The following is an 18,731-nucleotide window of genomic DNA, read 5'->3' as shown; positions in this document are numbered from 1 at the left end:
AGGGCCCCGGGCCCCAGCCGTTCTCCAGCCTCACCACCCCTGGCTCAGGTCAGGCCTTCCGTGGCTCTTCCCTAAAGACCTAGGAGCTGCTGTTTGGAAATATTCCAAACCCAGGGAAAAACAGAGAAGAACATGATGAAGGTTATATGACCGCCCCCAGCTTTCTCAAGTCTTAATATATTTGCTTCAAATTTTTTTTTAAGAAATAAAAGTTTAAAAGATGATTCGCCTGAAACTCTCACATTCCCCGTCCCCCTTTCTGCCCACCTCGCTATCCTCACTAGGCGCTTTTCCAGGCATGTTTTTAGACTTTTGCTACTTACATACGTGGCCATAAACGACAGGTCGTGATGTTTTATTTGTGTTTTTTTTAACAGGTCTACTGAGATATAATTTACTTGCCATAAAACGCACCATTTTAACTGTTTCAATGATCTTTAGTAAATTTACTGAGTCGTGCAGTCGTTACCACAGTCCGATTTTGGTTTTTGTTTTAAACAGCTTTATTGAGCTACAATTCACATCCCATACAATTCAGCCACTTAAGTGTAAAGTTCAGGGTTTTTAGCAAAATATTCACAGAGCAGTCTCAGTCCAGAACATTGTCGTCGCTTCCAAAAGAAATTCCATCCCCACTAGCAGTCAGTCCCCACCTCCTACCCCGTCCAGCCCCCGGAGATCACAGCTTTATTTCTGTCTTTGTGGACTGGCCTATTCGGGACATTTCTTCTAAAAGGAATCATACAACATGTGGTCTTTTGTGACTGCTCCATCACTATAATCCACAGACTTTTATGGAAGAACTACTGCAAACCAAACACTGGTGCGGGACTCTGTATGGAATTTAACAGCACTCACGGACAGTTTAGATCTCGATTTGTGCAACTTCTAGTTTATTGCTATTTTTGTAAAGCCGTTACAAAAGAGTGACTATATATAAAAGATACATGAATATCGGTGTGGGTGTGTGTGTGGCTGACGTGCACCTGGGGTGTTCTGAGGCAGCCCTGGAGGAGGAGGAGGAAGGTGGATTCTGAACCCAAGTCTAGTCCTGAGGGAGGACCGCTCAGCCCCAGAACAAGCTTGGGGCCGGGCGCTCAGGGAGTGTTACTTTCTCTTTTGCTCCCAAGACAAGTGCAGCTGGAAGGACAGGTGAATGAGCACCTACAGGGGCACCTGGACAACATTTACCACCTCAAACAGAGTCTGGCCTGCACCGAGGAGAGAATGGCCTATCTGTCCTACGAGAGAGCCAAGGACATACGGGTGAGAACCTCACAGGGGGACCTTGTGAGAAGCGGCCAGTGAGAAGGCCGTGGGGACGAGAGAAGCAGATGAGTGAATCCGCTCTGACACCCCTGAACCGAGGGAAGAGGCAGGTCCTCAAGCTGTGCCCCACAGCATCCCGTGTTCCCGCTCATGCCGCCCTTTCCCCGGCTCCGGCTTAGCCGATCTGGGAACTCGCACGCTGAGGCTCCGGTGCCCCCGGCGGGCGGGAGGTCGGCGTGACAGCGTCACTCTCTTCCTCCTGCAGGAGGTTATGGACACGTTCAAGAGCCGTGTAGCCAAGTTGGAGGCTCTGCAGCAGGTGACCCAACTGGAGGTGACGGAGAGCGTGCGTAGCCGGCCCCGGGGCTGCCTGTGCCGCTGGGCGCGCCGCTGCTCACGCTGGCCACCGTCCTCCGGGTCCTGGTCTCCAGCGCGTGCGCCTGCCCAGTGCCGCTGCTGAGCTCGCGCCTGCGCACGGGCACCGCGCTCCTGCTCGTCGGGCTGGGTGCCCTGGCCTGGCGGAGAAGCAGCGTGCCGTCCCCGCCGCAGACTGGCAGGCCCGGGTCCCCTCCAGATGGAGACTGTGTTCCGGGGATTCCAAGCCTCTTCCAGAGGGGCCTTAAAGGGCCTGGCTTCGCTAGCTCCTCCCGCCTCCCCAGACAGCTGCTTCTCGGCTCTCCCTTTCTTGTTCCATCACCAGCAGCCCAATGAGAGGTACGTGGACGCCCGCCCGCCTCGCGCTCGCCTTTCTTGCGATCTTTCTATCCCGTCTGTAGACACGAGGCTTAGAAAAGATGAGCAACTCCAGAGTACGGTGCTGTGCCCCTCTCTCCCCCACGTGCTCTCTCACGACCCAGTGACCCAGCGCTCAGAGGCTCGAGTGCCCCAAAACTGCAGTGGCAGCCTCTATGACTCGGTTGCTTTTGGCAAAGAGAAACTACATTTATTTCACAGGGATGGAGAAAAGGGGCAGGGGCGGGGTGGCCAAAGCCCCGGAGGGTGGGACCGGTTACGTTTTCCAGTGGGAGACAGGCGACTCAGGCAGGTGACACCGAAGAGACAGATGAGGCCTCTGTTTTGGAAACGCTGGAGAGTTCAGAGCTGTCATCCACCTTCTTCCCAAAAAGCTGCAAGATGCAGTTTCGAAACTGCAGGACAGAAAGTGTTACTGAGCAGAGCAGGCAGGGCCAACATGCTAGGCTAAATGTAATGCTGGGGCACTCCGAGGAGAGCGTTCACTCAGTGTCACCTTGATGGCTTACACACTCACAATTTACAGGGAGAATGGGGGCAGCCTCCAGTTACTCCTTGCACATGGCGATGGTCTATTCCTGAGTATTCGATTATCTAAGTCATCTAGTTTAGCAGTTGACGGTGACTACTGTGGGCCCAATTGTGCCCCCCAGAGATATGTTCAAGTCCTGACCCCTGGAGCCTGTGACTGTGACCTTATTTGGAAATAGTCTCTGCAGATGTGATTAAGATGCATATTATCATGAGGTCATGCTGGAGTAGGGTGGGCGCTAATCCAATGACTGGTGTCCTCATGAAAACAAGGGAATTTGGAATCAGACCCAGAGGGAAGGTAAAGGCAGAGACTGGGGAGACTCGTCTACAAGCCAGGGAACACCAGAGGTTATGGGTACCTGTCAGGACCTAGGAGAGGGGCCTGGAACAGACTCTTTCTAAGAAACCGCCAACACTGCCCACACCTTGATCTCAGATCTCTTGCCACCAGAACGATCATCTCTTCAGCAAAGAGAGTCTTCTGGCGTCAGGAGCGCTCTGCTCTTTGCTGCTCCACCCCTAAAGGCATGTGGGCTCTATTCACTTCTCAGATGGTATCTCCTGTCGTCACTGAGTTAAGAACAATGCTTTGAGGATACAAAGCATTGCTGTATATTTTGGGCCTCTTCTCGACTACATCCAGCTACTCCAACATCAAAACTCTTTAAAAAAAAAACCCCATAATTGCTGAAATCCATAACATTGGGCTGGACAGCAGAACTGACTCAGCTGAAGAGCTGGCAGATGAGGCTGAGGAGTTCAGCTCTTCAGCTGAGTCAGTTCTGCTGTCCAGCCCCATTCTTGTTATTGATTTCAGCAATTATGGGTTTTTGTAAGAGTTTTGATGTTGGAGTAGCTGGACGTAGTCGAGAAGAGGCCCGAAATATACAGCAAATGCCTCTGCTTTGAATTCTCAAAGCATTGTTCTTAACTCAGTGATGATAGGAGATATAATCTACATACCGGGCACCCACTCTGTACTAGACTGTGTCCTCGGGGCATCAGCAGCAAACCAAAAAGAGCAAAATTCCACGTCTTTGTGGAGCTCAATTCCAGAACATTCTCTCTTGAATGCAATAGGAAGGGATAACAGTGTGGAAAGGGTGAAAGCAAAGTTCGAAAGTCTGGAGAGTCTGGAAGTGCAGATGATTGTAGAGGAGGGGGAGTTCCAGAAGGAGAGAATGGAAAGGCTCAAGTAAAGACAATACTTGGCAAGATGGCCTAGGATTCCACAACCAAAAGCCAGACCTAAAAAGAGACCCATGTGAAAGACAGGAAACAGTGGTCAGGTGCAGAGCTGTGCTCTGGGTGTTGAGGTGCCAACAGTGGAGTCCCGGGGACTCCTTTGTGGTGCCGGTCCTACTTGATACTTAGACGTTACCATGGTGAGATGGGACGCCCCTGAGGGGGTGGTATTTCTGACCCACAGACCTTGCTGGTCATCATCAAGTCCCATCACAGCTGCACCTTAGTGAAGTGGATACGATGGATTCAAGGACGAATAAGGCAAATTGCACTTGGAAGATGATGAGCCTGGATCACCCGTAACCTACTAAGAGGCCTAGGACTTGTGGGCTGCCATCTAGCAAGACCACAGCATGTCCTGCCTGAACTAACCCATAAAGTCACAGCAGCCAAAGATCAGCCCAGGCAAGAAGGGCCTCTTTGTGTCCTGGTCACTGTTAGCGTTTGAAGATGGAAAGATTAAGTTCAAGAGAAGAGTTGTGTCTATGAAATCAAGAAGGGCATGCCTAGGGGACATATAGACACGATCTGGCAATCCTAGGCTGTCTGAGCTCCGGGCTCGCCCAAAGGCCAGCAGAGGGGAGGGGCACGCAGCACACAGTGCACTGGAGGAAATGCCCACCCTCAGCCCCAGATCATAAAGGGATCCAGAGGGAGGGCTGGCTGGGGCTGGGTCGCATGCTCGGCCTTCCCCGGTTATTGTCCTGGGGGTCATTGTCAGTCCTCCCACAGACACGCTTCCAGGTGGGGGCCATCCCTGGGCTCTTCCGGGGTCCATTTCCGGTTTGCTGTGTGCACCGCGTGACTCACCTGCCGGTTCATAAAGACATAGATAATGGGGTTGTAGATGGTGGCACTTTTGGCGAAGTAGGATGGCAGGGCGGCCACCAGAGGGTGGAAGGCGTAGCCAGGGTGGGCAGCGGCGAAGCATGCAAAGAATGTGTAGGGCCCCCAGCAGAGGCAGTACGCAAAGATCATCACCATCACCATGCGGGTTACCTCCTTCTCCGCCTTCCGGGTGGATTCGGATTCTTTCTGCTGCTTCGCCACCTGGGGGGGACAGAGAGTGGCCCTGGGGACATTGAGTGGGAGGACCCCTCAGGGCTCCGTACCCCAGGGGACTCCATGTTGCTGCTGCTTGGGTAGCTGGTCAGGGAGGGTAGCGGGGAGAAGCAGACGGGCCCAGCTGTGCAGTACCCGGGCCACCCGAGTGGGGCCAGCCTTGCGGGAGCTCTTCCAGGCTTGGAGGTGGTACAGCCGGGCTCGGCTAAGACAGCCCCGAGCTGCGCTCGCTGAGTTCTTGGCTTAGCTGGCTTGCCGTTAGGAGTCTGTGAAGGAGGTAAGGAGGCTGTGCCTAGCCTCACCTGGTCCCTTACCAGTGTCCCCTCCCATGGTCAGGTCTGAGGGGCCGGGCAGGAGAAGACACAGGGGCGGCCGCCACCTGCTGCGGGCAGGGACTGGCGGCAGACAGCTGAATGGGGACGAGGGGTGACTGAGGGCTGGAGCGCGTTCTGGAGCCTGGGCTGCGCAGCCCAGAGCTCACTCGGACCCAGCTGTGTGCGGATACCTGTGGGAGTCGGCTAAGCAGCTTCCGATCCCTGACCGCCAGCGCGGTGAGGGGAGCGAGGAGGGAACAGGTCACACACTGAAGGCAGTGAGGTCGGGGGAGCTTAGCTCCAGCCCGTGGCCTCCGCTCCACAAAGAGCTCATAAGCACATGCTGATCCGATTGTGGGCACAAGCCGCTTCGTAGAGGAAAGGTGCCGCCCCAGAGGCCTCTTATTCCCTGTGCCAGGCAGGAGCCCAACAGGGACAGATGGCGGGTTGTAGGTAAGCTGATTGACAAAGGAACAACGTACCCACGGTGCTCAGGACCCCGATCTCATTCTCCTGCTTCGCTCTGATTTACCACACCAGGGGATCCCCTTCCCAGGGGGAGGGGGGAGTACAGGTCTGGGGGGCAGATGGCACGTGAACGGGACGCGAGCGCTCCGGCAGCAGCCTTTGCAAAACACCCCTTGACTGGCAAGTGTAGCCTCTGGATCTGGCCGGCTGTGCTCCACTCCGTGGCAGAGGCTGGCTTACCACCCCCGGGATCAGGAGGAAACGCAGCTGTGGTCCCTTATTGGGTCCCTCCACGAGGAGGCGGGCAGTCCCTTCCCACCCTGTAGGGGCGAGGCCGAGGGAGCCAGGGCTGCACCTGCCACCTCGAAGGCATTGGCAGATCCTGGCAATTCCAGGTATCTGGCTTTGGGGCTGGAGAGCGGACTGGGCGGTCCTCTGTGCCAGCCTAGACCTCCCTGGCGTTCATGAGCCTGCCTGCAGGGGTGAAGCTGGGGGGGTGTGTGGGGCTCACCGCTCGGATGGCCAGCCACACTTGCAGGTAGCAGAGCACGATAACGCTGAGCGGGATGAAGCAGCAGGTGATCATGAGCGTGATCATGTAAGACTGCACCCCGGGGTAAGAGCTGCCGCTGAACACATCCGGGCCGCACGACGTCTTCAGGCCGTGGGGCCAGTACCTGGGGAGAAGGGCCGGCAGCCCGTCCTGAGGTGGGCAGGGACCCGAGCCCCTGCCCGCCCCAGCGCACCACTGACTCGGGTAGGGTTGCTGGGCTTTTTAGTGAGGTGAAATTCACGTTACACGAATTAACCATTTTTGAAGTGAACAGTTCGGAGGCATTTAGTGCGTTCGCAATGTTGTGCAACCGCCACCTCCGTCTGTAGCTCCGGAACGTTTTCATCACCCCCAAAGGAAGCCCTTCAGAAGGACCTTAGGAAATCCTTGTCCGTCTCTGGTCTCACGTTCCCTTCTTTTTTTACTGAGGTAAGATACACATAACATAATGATGAGGTTTGGTACATTCACAGTGTTGTGCATCCGTCACCGCTATCTGGTTCCACAACATCTTCATAGCCCCAATCACATGCCCTCTTTACGAAGGGAAGGCGAGGCACCCTCGTCTTAACACCTGTGAACCCCTGAGGATTCAATGAGGACGTGTCCAACAGTCACAGCCACTGTGGGCACGGGAGCATGAGGAGGGGACTGACAGGGCCTGGTTCCTCGCACTGATGGCAGCTTCCCAAAGAAAGACCACACCCTCTCCAGACACCACAAGAACTTGTTCACCAGCCTGCAGTGCAAGATACAAATGCAACGGCCTCGTCCCGTCCAGCCCCTCAAACACCTGAGCCGTTTCCTTGGAAATGCGGGACTTCCCCCAAAGGAGCCACCTGGAGGGGACACTGTAACCGACAGCCCAGGTGTACCTACGACCCAAGGAGCCTCGGAAAGGGGGCCCCTCAGCAGGTGCAAGAAAGAGGCCTGGGGCAGAGTAGGCAAGAGGGCTCTGGAATCCAAACGTGCCTGTGGCCTCAGCCGGCAGCGTTTCTCTATGTGTTCTCATGAGCTGCTCCTGTTTGGGAGAAACAGACTTTTCCAGAGGCTTGGGGACCACAGGGCCCATTTCCACATTGCAGCCAGGCAGAGTCACGCGCTCACAGACAGTGCGCGCTCCAAGGGGCCTCAGCGCGAGTCAGGTCCATCCTCAGGCCCAGGGACTGGAAATGATTTGCCCCAAGGTCACAAAGGGAATCACGAGTTTGACCCTCCCTGCTCTGCTCTAAACGAATCGCCTTCCTGGCACCCTGGCACCCTTACCTGCTCCAGCCAAAGATGGGTGGAGCTGTCCACACAGCAGCCCAGATCCAGGAGAAGGCAATGCCCGCAATGGCCAGCTTGGCATCAAATCTCACGTTGCCGAAGGGCTTGCAGACCACCATCCACCTCTCCCAGGAAATGATGGCCAAGGACCAGAGACCGGTGATCCCTGCAGGGGTAGAAGCAGACAGAGGAGGGCTTTGAGGCAACGCTTTTCAAGATCAAGAGGACACCCCCCAGCTACCTGCAAAAGCTAATTCTCCAAAAAGTGTTTTCCGGTCCGGGGAGCAGCGGGTCTCTTGGTCAGTTTCTTTCTCTAACCCCTGCTTTCCCGGCTCCTTCCCCACTGGGCCTGCACCCGCCTCCCCTTGCCTTCTCTGATTTGGCCTCATGGCCCACCTCGCTTCCCATCTCTCTTTTACTCAGCCACCAGCCTTTCTTGTGATGCTGTCAGTGCAACTCCTGACGGCCATGTACACACGTGAGGCCACACTGAGGTACTGCAGTCCCAGCCCAGAGCAAGGAAACAGGACGTGTGCAGAAAGCCGTGCCCCCCTGCCGGAGGGCAGGCCTCCCCTCAGCCCGGGCCTCTCAGCACCGCCCACCATGCAGCGGCCTGTGGATGGAATCCGGGGCTCCATGAGCTGGGGTGGGGAAAATGATGTCTTTGTTTCCACTAAGCTCTACTGGACGCTTGGCCTTCTTTACTTCCATTGCGAGTGTGGTAGCATTAGCAGTGCCCGTGACTTGGTCACTTTACAGGGGTGGCAGACGTTTCCCAATATGACTACATTCATTACTACTTTGACATTTCAGTGACTGTCTGGCCAGATACAGTTATTTGATACCTTAATAAAGAATGGCGTCACGAATACTTCTAAAAATACTGTTAATACTAATACTTTTTGTGTGTGTGTGGTATGCGGGCCTCTCACTGCTGTGGTCTCTCCCGTTGTGGAGCACAGGCTCCAGACGCGCAGGCTCAGCGGCCATGGCTCACGGGCCCAGCCGCTCCGCGGCATGTGGGATCTTCCCGGACCGGGGCACGAACCCGCGTCCCCCGCATCGGCAGGCGGACTCTCAACCACTGCGCCACCAGGGAAGCCCAATGCTAATGCTTCTAATGAAGGAGTCTGTCACTAGTGTTTAACACTTTGATAGCTGTATTTCAGTATCATTGGCTTCCTTTGTAATGCTATGGATCTCACTGTGCACATTTGCCAACGTTCTTCTAAGAAGGGGTCCACGGGCTTCCCCAGAGGGCCCCAAAACTGGCGACCCGAGAGCAGACCTCGAGCAGTTACAAAGGCAAGACAGGCGTAAGCGAGGAGCCACCCAGGGGCGCCAGGCACCAGCTACCGAGGTGCATGGAGTGTTGGAACTTGGGATGGACTTTCTCTGCCTAACCTTCCCTGGTAAAGTAACTTGGTGGAGCTGACACCACTAGTAATTCAAGTCATTGACCAGGTCCCCGCTCCCCTGTCCCTCTAGTCCTAGTGTCTTTCTGTCATTCGTCTCCTCAGAATCTGAATTGGAGATCACTTCAGGCGGTAACAAGACAAACCCAAGTTAGATGTGGAAGCTAAGGACCCAGGCATTGTGACCAGGTGGCCCTGGGAAACTTGAAAAATGGGAAGGCAGCTGCAAGCCTTCACTGCTTTGATGGCCGGGGGCCTGGAGACAGGCTGCACGTGGTGAGTGCTGTGGCCCTTGGGCTCCCTGTCATCTCAGGTGGACGCCAAGCTGCAACCCCACAGCCCTTGGTTCTGTCCCTGCACGGAGCCGGGAGCGCAGGTGCTTATGGCCAAAGTTGACGGGAACAGGGTCACAACCCCCGGAGATATTAGCAATGGGGCTGGCAGGATCTAGTTTCAATATCTCGGAGGCCTCCCCTCCCACACTGTTCTGAGATTATGTGGATCTGTCTGTCCCCGTTCAGAGGTGTGCCTCGAACACGCCCCAGAGGCACACCTGCGGATTTTGCCGCATGAGTGTTTCCTTTACGCACGGGAGGCTGTGCCCAGGCCCCGGCTGGCTTACCACACAAGGAGACTGTGAAGCCCTCCACAATGCACAAGGGGTGGCCCAGCACAAAGTAGCCGTACATCTGGTTCACAACGCTGATGGTGCTGGCAATGACCGTCTCCGCCAGGTCAGCGACGGCCAAGTTCACCAGCATCCAGTTCAGAGGGTGGCGCAGCTTCTTGAACTTCATGGTGGCTGCCAGCACGGGCCCGTTCGTGAAGATGGAGGCGATGAGCACGAAGACCATCCAGACGCTGGTCAGGTGGTACACCCATCTGGGGGCGATGTGGTAATTGGGGCCGTCGAAGGGGTCTGGAGGCAGGAGACACAGAGGGCACAGCTACATCTGTGCCGCCCCCCTCACCCCATCAGAATCTCCCCTCAGCCCTCCTGCCTTCCGCCCGCCACACTCACCTTTGCGACTGGTCTTCCCCTCTAGCTTTGCCCACCTGCAGACAACCTTCCCTCCATCCCGTCTCTCAGGCTCGAGGCCACGGCCTGCTAGATGCCTGCACGGGCATCCTTGAACTTAACAAGGCAGCACCCTTCATCATCGCTGCCGGGTGCCGCGCCCCCGTCTGATCTGCGCCCCGCCATATGCCACGTCGGCCTCCTGGAGTGTGGTTGGCTGGTTGCTCTCGGTGGCGTGGCCACATAGAGAGGGGCTACTCGGAGGGACTCCAAAAGACGCTAGTCTGCCTATTCGAGCCTGGTGGCACGTTCCCAAAGGATGAAAAGACCCGTCCAAAGGTTAAGCTTTGGGTAGTGATGTTGTTGGCGATAGTGTTGGCGTCATCATTCTGAGACCGTTTTGAGTGTGTTTGAGATAAAGCAAATGAGTGACGAAATGATATTCTGATTCCAACTCTACCCACAGCCCTTAAGAACACGATTCTTAGTGGGAGAGAAAGGAGACGCAGAGGTCAAACCCAACTGGCTCCATTGGGGAACCAAGTCACTATTTGGAACTGGGCGAAATAGAAGGAGACTCAAGCATCTCTTCTGCCTTTCCCACGCACACCGTATCCCTGGGCAACCCGATGGCACGTGAGAGCCTGTTTCTCTTTATCAAAGTAGTGAAGCTAATAAATGAAGACAGGGTCACAAGAATCCCAATGTCACCATTTCGAAATCCCCAGTGGTTTAATGGGTCCTGGCATTGAGTGTGAGCAGCTGCCAGCACTGTGGAAAAAGGGACCCCCTCCTAATGGAGCAGGCTCGCCCCAACATCGGACACATCCGCCTGGCTGCCCGGCAGACCTTCAGCTCGACAGCTCGCTGACGGAAACAGGCGTGGCAGAAGGGTGTGGGGAGCCTTCAGCAAAGTCTGAAGTGGGTGAGTCTGGGGACAACAGACTCGCTTTCTTCAACAAATAAATTGCAAGGAGGTTGAGGGGGAACCTCTAAAAGTATGACCTTGTGGTAGTGTTTTTAAAGAGTCCTCTCTTCTTACAGGTACCCGAAGATTTACAGAGGAAATGATGTGATGTCTTGGATGTGCTTGCAGAAATCGGCAGGAGTGGTTAGCGGAGGGGGTTAGAGATGAAATAAGACAAGTGATGGATACCCGGGGGCCACTATACTCTCCCCTCTACTTTGGTAGACACTTGAACTTTTGAAAACATTTTACAATAAGGAATCTTGTGCATCGATGAAGCCCCATGGGCCTCCGGGGAGAGCATTGCTGTGTCTACATCGAGGACATTCTGGGGTGCAGTCAGGTCAAGGTGAACTTCACGGCTGTCAAGGAGCTGGTGTGGCTTCTGGAAACTGCAGCACGTGAGACATTCTTAAAGGAACGGAAGGTCTTTGGTTTGAAGAAGGGACCCGGGGAGGGGGGCCAGGGGCTGAGGGTCATTGGGTCATTACAGTCCTCAGGTCTCTGATGGGCTGGCATGCCCAGGGCAGAACTCGGGCTGCCTCGATGGAGTTTTCGGCTTTCTTTTGGGCCAAAGCCCTCTCTACTGGGACAGCTCGGAGCAGAACAGCTGCCCTGGGAGCCGAGCTAGCCTCTTCCCTAGCATGTACCGCCAGAGGCCGAGGGCTCTGGGCGTGAACTGGGACAAGATGGCCACCACCACCACGGTCTCTTCTCCCCTTAGGCTCTCGAAGTCACTCACCCTCCTGCGGGCCAACCCAGCCTGTCACTCCTGCTGGTGGCCTCCATTTGGCTTTGGGAGATGCAAAGACGAGTCAGGCCCAGTTCCCTCCCTGGAAGCTCAGGGATGAGTGTATTGAGCGCTCACTAGCAGCCTGGGGCCACACGGGAAGAGTCCATGAACTTTCCTGGGACAGGAATTCTCAGAGGGTCTGGGAAGCCCATGTGGTTTGAAAATGTGTATTCGATATTACGGTGTCCTTTCACATTCAGAGAGGACCCCCCCATTCATGTTATCATGAAGGCTAAGAGAGACGGCCGCTCGGGCCTGTGTCCCAGGAGGGCCGCTGTAGCCAGCGTGACCCAGCCTTGGCCCCTACTCGCTCACCTCTGGTGGAGTTGCTGTTGGTGTAGGTGAAGACGCTCCCCTGGGTGCTGTCCTCGAAGCTGGTCTGCGGCTGCCCACCTGCAAACCTCTGAGGGCCCCACTGCTGGGCCATGGCTCTGGAGAAGCCCGTCCCCGATGCCTGCGGACCTGGCGCTGCCCGGCGGTCACGGTGCTTTATACCAGCCCAGCTCTCCTCACCTTAAACGCTCCCAAGCCTTTCGCCATCTGATCTCTTAATTGGGCCTGGGACTTAGACCTCCTGCTTCCCCACCCTTGGGCCTCCTGGCTCCTCAGGCGAGCCCACGAGGGCGGCTCAGAGGGATTTGCTGGGAGCCGGGCTCAGAGCCAGGGTGGCTGTGGAGGCTGCCGGGGGCCCTCGCTGCTGTTTCCCTGTCCTCTCTTCCCTTCTACCGTCCAGCGTCTGCTCCTAGGCCGGGCAGGCACGAGTGTCGGGCTTTTCAGCCCGAAGCCCAGACCCACCTTTCCCAGCGGCTGCCCCCCGAGTGACGTCGCGGGGCTGAGGCCTGGAACTGGAACCTCCCTGTGGGTCAGACCATCTCGGGGGCCCAGATGGATGCAAGTCGTGCCAGTGGGGCCCCTTCCCTGGGAAGGGATGGACAGGCCTGGGGTGGGAGAGACTCCGCCGCGCATCTTGCTTCTCCCTCACCCCACCGCCTTGCTCCCCGTGGGCTGCAGCTCGTTCCGTCACCAGGGAGCTCAGCCAGGCCCTCCCAACAGCCCTCCCGAAGCAGCTGAGGGTGCCCAGAAGCCCTCAGACCCCACCTCAACTCTCCCTCCCCTGAGTTGACAACCTTTCCTTGGCCTGCCCGTGACTACAGCCTCGCTCTAGACTTGCCTTCAAAAGCAAAGCTCTCAACAGAGCGTTGCAGGCAGGCTGCCTTCACGGTCCCACTGCAGCCTGGCTGCTGGCATCACTTACCTGCTAATTGCCCAACTCCGCAGCCTTGCGTGTTTCCACACAAGGCGGCGAATAGGAATGCTCAGAGCAGCATTATTCACAAAAGGTCAAAAGGGAGTCGACAGCTGAATGGATAAACAAAGTGCCCTCTATCCATGCAATGGAATATTATTCAGCCATAACAAGGAGTGGAATTCTGACACATGTTCCAACATGAGTGAACCTTGGAAACATGATGCTAGGTGCAAGGAGCCAGACACAGAAGACCTCACACTGTATGATTCTGTGTATATGAAATGTCCAGAATAGATAAATCCACAGAGACAGAAAGCAGCCTGGTGGTGCCAGGGGCTGGGCTGGGGGTGATGGAAAGTGACTGCTAACGGGGATGGGGATGCCTTTGGTGGTGATGAAACTATTCTAAAATTAGATGGTGATGGTGCAGCCACTGTGGAAAACAGTTTGGCAATTCCAAAGATTGAAAAATAGAATTACCACGTGATTCAGCAATTCTCCTTCTGGGTACGTAACCAAAAGAACTGAAAGGGGTTTTGAGGGGCTTACGATGCGAACATGGCATGTTTGATGGTACAAGGTCAGATGCCTAGAGCTCAACCCCAGGTTCTTCTGACTTCCAAGGCCATGCTTTTCCCTCTTCCTGGATCCCCGGGGGCTCTGCCTGTCCCCCCACCACCAGAGGCAAAGAATCAGCGCATCTGAGAATGTGAGAGCCGGAGGTGGGCCCCCTCTGAGATCACCTGCTCAACCTGGTCCCTTCTGAGCACTGGCTTCCCAGCACTGCCATGGACTGGCCAGGTGGCCTTGAGTGGGGTGACCCCTCCCTCTCAGGCCAGGTTCACCTTCTGTCTAAAAGGAGAGGACCCATCCTGCCTGCCCCTGCCTACCCCCCTCCCTCACGGGGCTGCCGCGGGCCCTGTGGAAGCCCTCTGTGAAGCCTCCAGCCGGAGCTGGCCCACCGCTTGCCCAGCCTGCCCCTGTCCAGCATGGCACCAATGACTGAGCTCAGCGGCAGGGCTGCCCCAAGACCCTGGGGAACGACGGGACAGGGCAAAGGGAGGAGGTGGCGATGGCAGTGAGTCCTGGACCCTCCCCTGGACCGTCTGCAGAGTCGGGTGCTAATTGATGATTAGGGCTAACAGAAGATCAGGTCCAGTTTTAGCCAAAAGCAGATTACTGCCCTGGAAAGTCCCCTGGCACCTGGGCGCACACGTGTGCTTCCCGAGGCCCAGCGAAAGCTCACTGGGTCCTGCACTCCGGCAAAGCGTGGAGAAAAAGGGAGGGGCTCTCGAGAGGGAGATGAAGAAAAGTGAGTGGGGCCAAAATGTGAGTGAGGAGAGATAGGAGGGGGGCGGGGGAGAAAGGGCGCAGCCCGGAGGCTAGCGTGCTTCAGGCAGCGGCCCCCTGGGCAGAGGCCAGGCCCTCCACTCGGCCCTGGGTCACCCGCCCTCGCTCCAGCTGGGGCGCCCCGCCCAGGCTGGAAGATGAGATGTCAGCCTTGTCTCTAATCCAACTACTGCGAAGTTACTCGACATGGAGGTGCTGATTAGGGGCCCTGGGAGCTGGCTGTCACCTTCCTTCAACTCTTGGCTGTGGCCAGCAGACCAGGGGCTTTGTCTTTAATAGCCGGTGGCTGCTACAGCTACAGGGCAAGGAATCCTTTGGCCATTTGCCTTTGACCTTTTTTTTTTTTTGATGCGGAGCTTGTGGCCTCTCCCGTTGCGGAGCACAGGCTCCGGATGCGCAGGCTCAGCGGCCACGGCTCACAGGCGCAGCCGCTCCACGGCATGTGGGATCTTCCCGGACCGGGGCACGAACCCGTGTCCCCTGCATCGGCAGGCGGACTCTCAACCACTGTGCCACCAGGGAAGCCCTGACCTTCTTTTTTTAATGTAACAAAATATACATAACATCAAGTTTACCACGTTAACCATTTTTCGGCGCCCAGCTGGGCGGCATTAAGTACATTCAGGTTGGTGTGCAGCCATCCCCACCATCCATCTCTAGAACCGTTCATCTTCCCCAAGGGAAACCCTGTCCCCATTAGACACTAGCCCCCCTCCCCCTCCCCCAGCCCGTGCCCCGCCCCCATCCTACTTTCTGTCCCTAGGAATCTGACGGCTCTAGCAGCTCATACAGTGGAGTCATACAGTATCCGTCCTTTGTGTCTGGCTTATCTCACTTAGCACAGTAGTTTCAAGGATCATCCATTGCCTTTGTGTTTGGAAAAGATTTATATACACTGAATTTTCATTTTTATGTGGTCAAATATGACTCCATTTCCCTTTTGGTTTCTGTTGGGAAAGTTCTCCCAGCTTAAGCTCCTCAGAGATCTGCAAACAGGCACCACAGATATGAAGTCCAAAGACAAGGGGTGGGCTGTTTCCCCGTTTCTGTGGTGGTCCCACCAAGTCCCCGATCGCTCACCTCAGAACCGACATGCATCAGATTTCCCTCACCCGTCCAGGTGGCTGATCCCCCAAACTGGCCGAGAGGTCCTCCTCAGTCTAGTCTGCAGACACTCACCTCAGGCCCACACTTTCACCCCGTCCATCTGCTGCGGGCCTCCCGAAGTGCTGCCCCTGCCGCGCTCTGTGACCTTGAGCACATCAGCCACCATCTCGGGGGTGTGTGTCCTCGTCGGGAAGATGGGGATAACATTTACTTGCTGGAAAGCTTGAATGAGGTCATCCTTGAAAAGTTCTAGCGATTCATTCCACAGCGACCCAGCAAGCACCTATGGTGGCCAGGCCATGTTCTAGGCTCCAGGTGAACAAACAGATGGAGATCCCTGCCTTCTTGCAGCTGCCATTCTAGTTGGGGGCGGGGAGAATACAACACGAACACTAGACATAATAAATAAGCTGTGATAAGTAGGATGGAGAATGAGAGAAAGAGAACGGGTTGTGGAGGTCGGGGAGGGAATGGATGCCCGTTTTCATAGGGCAGCCTGTTGGGCCTCTCCGAGACAGGGACATGCGAGCAAAGACTCAAAGGAGGGAGGGAGCCATGCGGAGAACTGAGGAGGGCATCCCAGGAGAGGGCCCAGCAAGTGCAAAGGCCCTGGGGCAGGAGCGTGCCTGGCGTGTTAGGGGAGCAGTAAGGAGACCAGGGAAGCCGAAGCAGAGTGAGCCAGTGGAGACTAAGAAAGGGAAGGTCAGAGAGGGGATGAGGGCCAGAGACTGTGTGTCCGGAGCCTGTTTTCAGCATTACCTTTCACTGTGAATGAAATGGAGAACATTTTACGATTTGGAGTGCAAAGTGACACGGTGTGATTTAGATGCTAACAAAGTCCCTCTGGTTGCTGTTCTGAGAGTGGTGGGGGCCAGGCAGGAAGCAGCGGTATTGTATCGGGTGGCAGGCCCTTTGGGCATCCAGGTGAAAGAGGGTAAAGGCTCCCAGCAGGGAGGGGCCCCAGGCCTGGCAATGGTGTGGATTGGGGGATAGCTTGGGAGCTGAGCAACTAGAGGGATGGAGTTGTCTGCAGCCCAGAAGTCAGGGCAATGGGGGTGCGGCTGGTGGAGGGAAGGTGTGACTGTCAGGAATCCAAGCATAGATGTCCAGTGTGAGGAATGAGAAGGGGCCGGCACCTCAACCCAAGTTATTCCAAAGAGGATGTGCTGATCACTTGATTCAAATCAATGTGAACATTTGGATGAAATGGACAAGCTCCTAGAGAGACACAAAGTAACCAAATGAGCCCGAGAAGAAATAGAAAATCTGAAGGGCTCTGTATCTATGAAGACATTGAAGCCCTAGCTTCAAAGCTGCCCACAAGGACTGCCTCTGTTCTGTTTCTCCTCCCCACAAAGCTTCAGATAATTTTGGGCCAGACTGTGACTTTTTTGTATCATCTTCATCAGTAATTCCCACATCTTTGCAGCTCATCCCCAGAAGTCTTTATGTCCTGCCCCAACATCAGAATTAACAAGTGATAGCTTAAAACGTTTGCTGCAAATATCCGAAATTTGAATGAACTAAAAGTTGTCACGCCTCCACCCCCCCATATGATCACCACTGAGAAGAAACACAGTTTTGTTCGTTTGCAATATTATGAAATTTTACTCTAGAAAAACCTGTTGGGCTTTTGTTGCTTTTTCTTTCTTTGTTTCTCCTTCCTTGCATTTTAAATTTTATTTTTCTTCTTTTTACTTGCACAGAATTTCCACTGTAATTAAACTATCTGTTTTGGAATAGAAAGAGCCTTCAAAGAGAGATATTCTCCAAAGCCAGTTACGAAAGGACAGAGAAAGTAGCGGGGTAGGGGCCAGGGGCCGGGGGAAGGGAGATGTAGAGTCAGTGTTTCATGGAGACCGAGTTTCGGTTTTGCCTCATGAAAACTTTCTGGAGCCTGGCTGCACAGAGTGTAACACTACTGAACTGTACATCTAGAAATGATTGAGTTGAAGTGTGTGATGCAAATACAATTAAAAAATATATTTATATTTCCCATGACACTGTCAGCGACATCACATCCATGGTGAATGTATGTTCCTGCAGGACAAAATTAAAATGGCAAAAGTCACCTTTGGCAACAGTGTACCCCATCGGCCCCTGCGACTAAAAATACACGAAGTTGTTAAACGGTTGGCACTGAAGTCTCTGATAGGGGAACGTGTGGGTCTACGACAGCGGTGTTGTCCCTTTGCAGGTATTGGTGTCCACTCCAAACAGGCCAACCACGCGTTTGGCTTTGAGCTTGACGCTGCATTGGGCCAGGGCCAGTCACTTCTTAAGCGCCTGGGGTTTCTGGGAGCTGCCCCTGCACACCTGAGGCACCATCTGGTCTGTAGGAACCTCCCGTGGGAGGGGGATCCACACTGCAGCACGTGGGCGATGGGGCGCTGAGCCGGGCTAGGCTCCGCTGGGAGGGGACCGGCTAAAGGACGCGGGAGCCAGCTTGAGGGGCTGCCCCCGGCCATACTCGCGACACATTGAGCATCGAACAGAATTTCTGAGAGCAGTGGAGTGTGTGCAAGCCTCTGAGTCCATGCTGGCGCGCAAAATGTTTCGCTGCGAGTGAAACGACTCGGGTTTTCCTAACCGGCAGCTCTCGGCGCGGGGACCCTGAGCGGGCGGGGGACGGAAGGGACTCCGCTGGGCCCGCCCGCCGGCTCTCGGGCGCCCTCTCCTGGCTTCGTCGTGCCGCGCGCCCAGCTAGACCTCGCCGCGCGGCCGTGCCGCTCTCTGAGCCTCCTCCATCCCTCCACCCGCACCGCCTCGGTCGTGAGCCCCCTCAGATCTGCCCACCGCTGTCCCCGCGCGGCAGTGGGCCGTGTCCCGATGGGCTGGATCCCAGCCGGTGCGTCCTGGGGACGCCTGGGACCCTTCCTGCCGCCCTGCTGCCCCGCCACACCCTAGTGGCTTCTGGTCGTACAGATTCTTCTGGTTGCCAGTTGTCTGTGCTTTCTGGTTCCCCGAAACACGTGAATTGGGGGTGGAGGGAGTTTCATGCGTTTTTATGTTTCTGTGCTTTTAGAAGTGGGGGAGTTCGGATTTTTTGCTGCTCCCTACTCCTACCTGAACCCAGAAATCTCTTCATTATCCTTTTTAAAAAATTAGGTTTTAAATTGTGGTAAAACACCCATAACAAAATTAACCATCGTAACCGTTTCTAAGTGTACAATTCAGTGGCATTAGTACATTAGCACTGTCTTCATTGTCATTTTTGTATTAAGATCATTTAAAAATTTTTAAAATTTTATTTTTGGCTGCGTTGGGTCTTCGTCGCTGCGCGTGGGCTTTCTCTAGTTGTGGAGAGCAGGAGCTTCTCATTGCGGTGGCTTCTCTTGTTGCAGAGCACCGGCTCTAGGCGCACG

At 55.3% G+C, this 18,731-nt stretch overlaps 2 protein-coding genes across 3 annotated transcripts in view; one reads left to right on the top strand and one right to left on the bottom strand.

Annotated features, from left to right (window-relative positions):
* The window catches only part of TEX28 (testis expressed 28), a 66,867-nt gene extending 64,368 nt beyond the window's left edge, over nucleotides 1-2,499 (top strand). The window contains 4 exon segments of the mRNA XM_049704556.1: nucleotides 1,131-1,266; nucleotides 1,535-1,649; nucleotides 1,652-1,794; nucleotides 1,797-2,499. Of these exon segments, the coding sequence (XP_049560513.1) occupies nucleotides 1,131-1,266; nucleotides 1,535-1,649; nucleotides 1,652-1,794; nucleotides 1,797-1,892 (490 nt within the window). The 3' untranslated portion in view covers nucleotides 1,893-2,499.
* Nucleotides 2,191-12,087, bottom strand: LOC101281479 (opsin 1, long wave sensitive). 2 transcript variants are annotated; one of them, XM_004286442.3, is made up of 6 exons: nucleotides 11,976-12,087; nucleotides 9,505-9,801; nucleotides 7,465-7,633; nucleotides 6,157-6,322; nucleotides 4,612-4,851; nucleotides 2,191-2,417 (listed from the first exon to the last, which is right to left on the bottom strand). In XM_004286442.3, the coding sequence occupies exons 1-6, from the start codon at nucleotides 12,085-12,087 to the stop codon at nucleotides 2,307-2,309; spliced, it is 1,095 nt and encodes a 364-aa protein (XP_004286490.1). In that variant the 3' UTR covers nucleotides 2,191-2,306. The 2 variants fall into 2 exon arrangements, 1 of the variants encoding a protein (XP_004286490.1); XR_007474736.1 differs by lacking the exons at nucleotides 6,157-6,322; nucleotides 7,465-7,633; nucleotides 9,505-9,801; nucleotides 11,976-12,087 and having other exon boundaries at nucleotides 4,801-4,935.
* Nucleotides 12,088-18,731: the final 6,644 nt, after the last annotated feature.

Source organism: Orcinus orca, chromosome X (genome assembly GCF_937001465.1).
Source record: "Orcinus orca chromosome X, mOrcOrc1.1, whole genome shotgun sequence".
In the NCBI taxonomy this organism is placed as follows: domain Eukaryota; kingdom Metazoa; phylum Chordata; class Mammalia; order Artiodactyla; family Delphinidae; genus Orcinus; species Orcinus orca.
The sequence above is the reverse complement of the archived record's forward strand: the minus strand, read 5'-3'. Positions and strand labels throughout refer to the sequence as shown.

Excerpts from the sequence above, each read along its gene's own strand:
- LOC101281479 (XM_004286442.3), bottom strand. The coding sequence starts at position 12,087 with ATGGCCCAGCAGTGGGGCCCTCAGAGGTTTGCAGGTGGGCAGCCGCAG. Across the intron at positions 6,323-7,464 it reads CCCATCTTTGGCTGGAGCAG|GTACTGGCCCCACGGCCTGA; the intron begins GTAAGGGTGCCA and ends CCTTCTCCCCAG. Across the intron at positions 2,418-4,611 it reads ATGTCTTTATGAACCGGCAG|TTTCGAAACTGCATCTTGCA; the intron begins GTGAGTCACGCG and ends TCTGTCCTGCAG.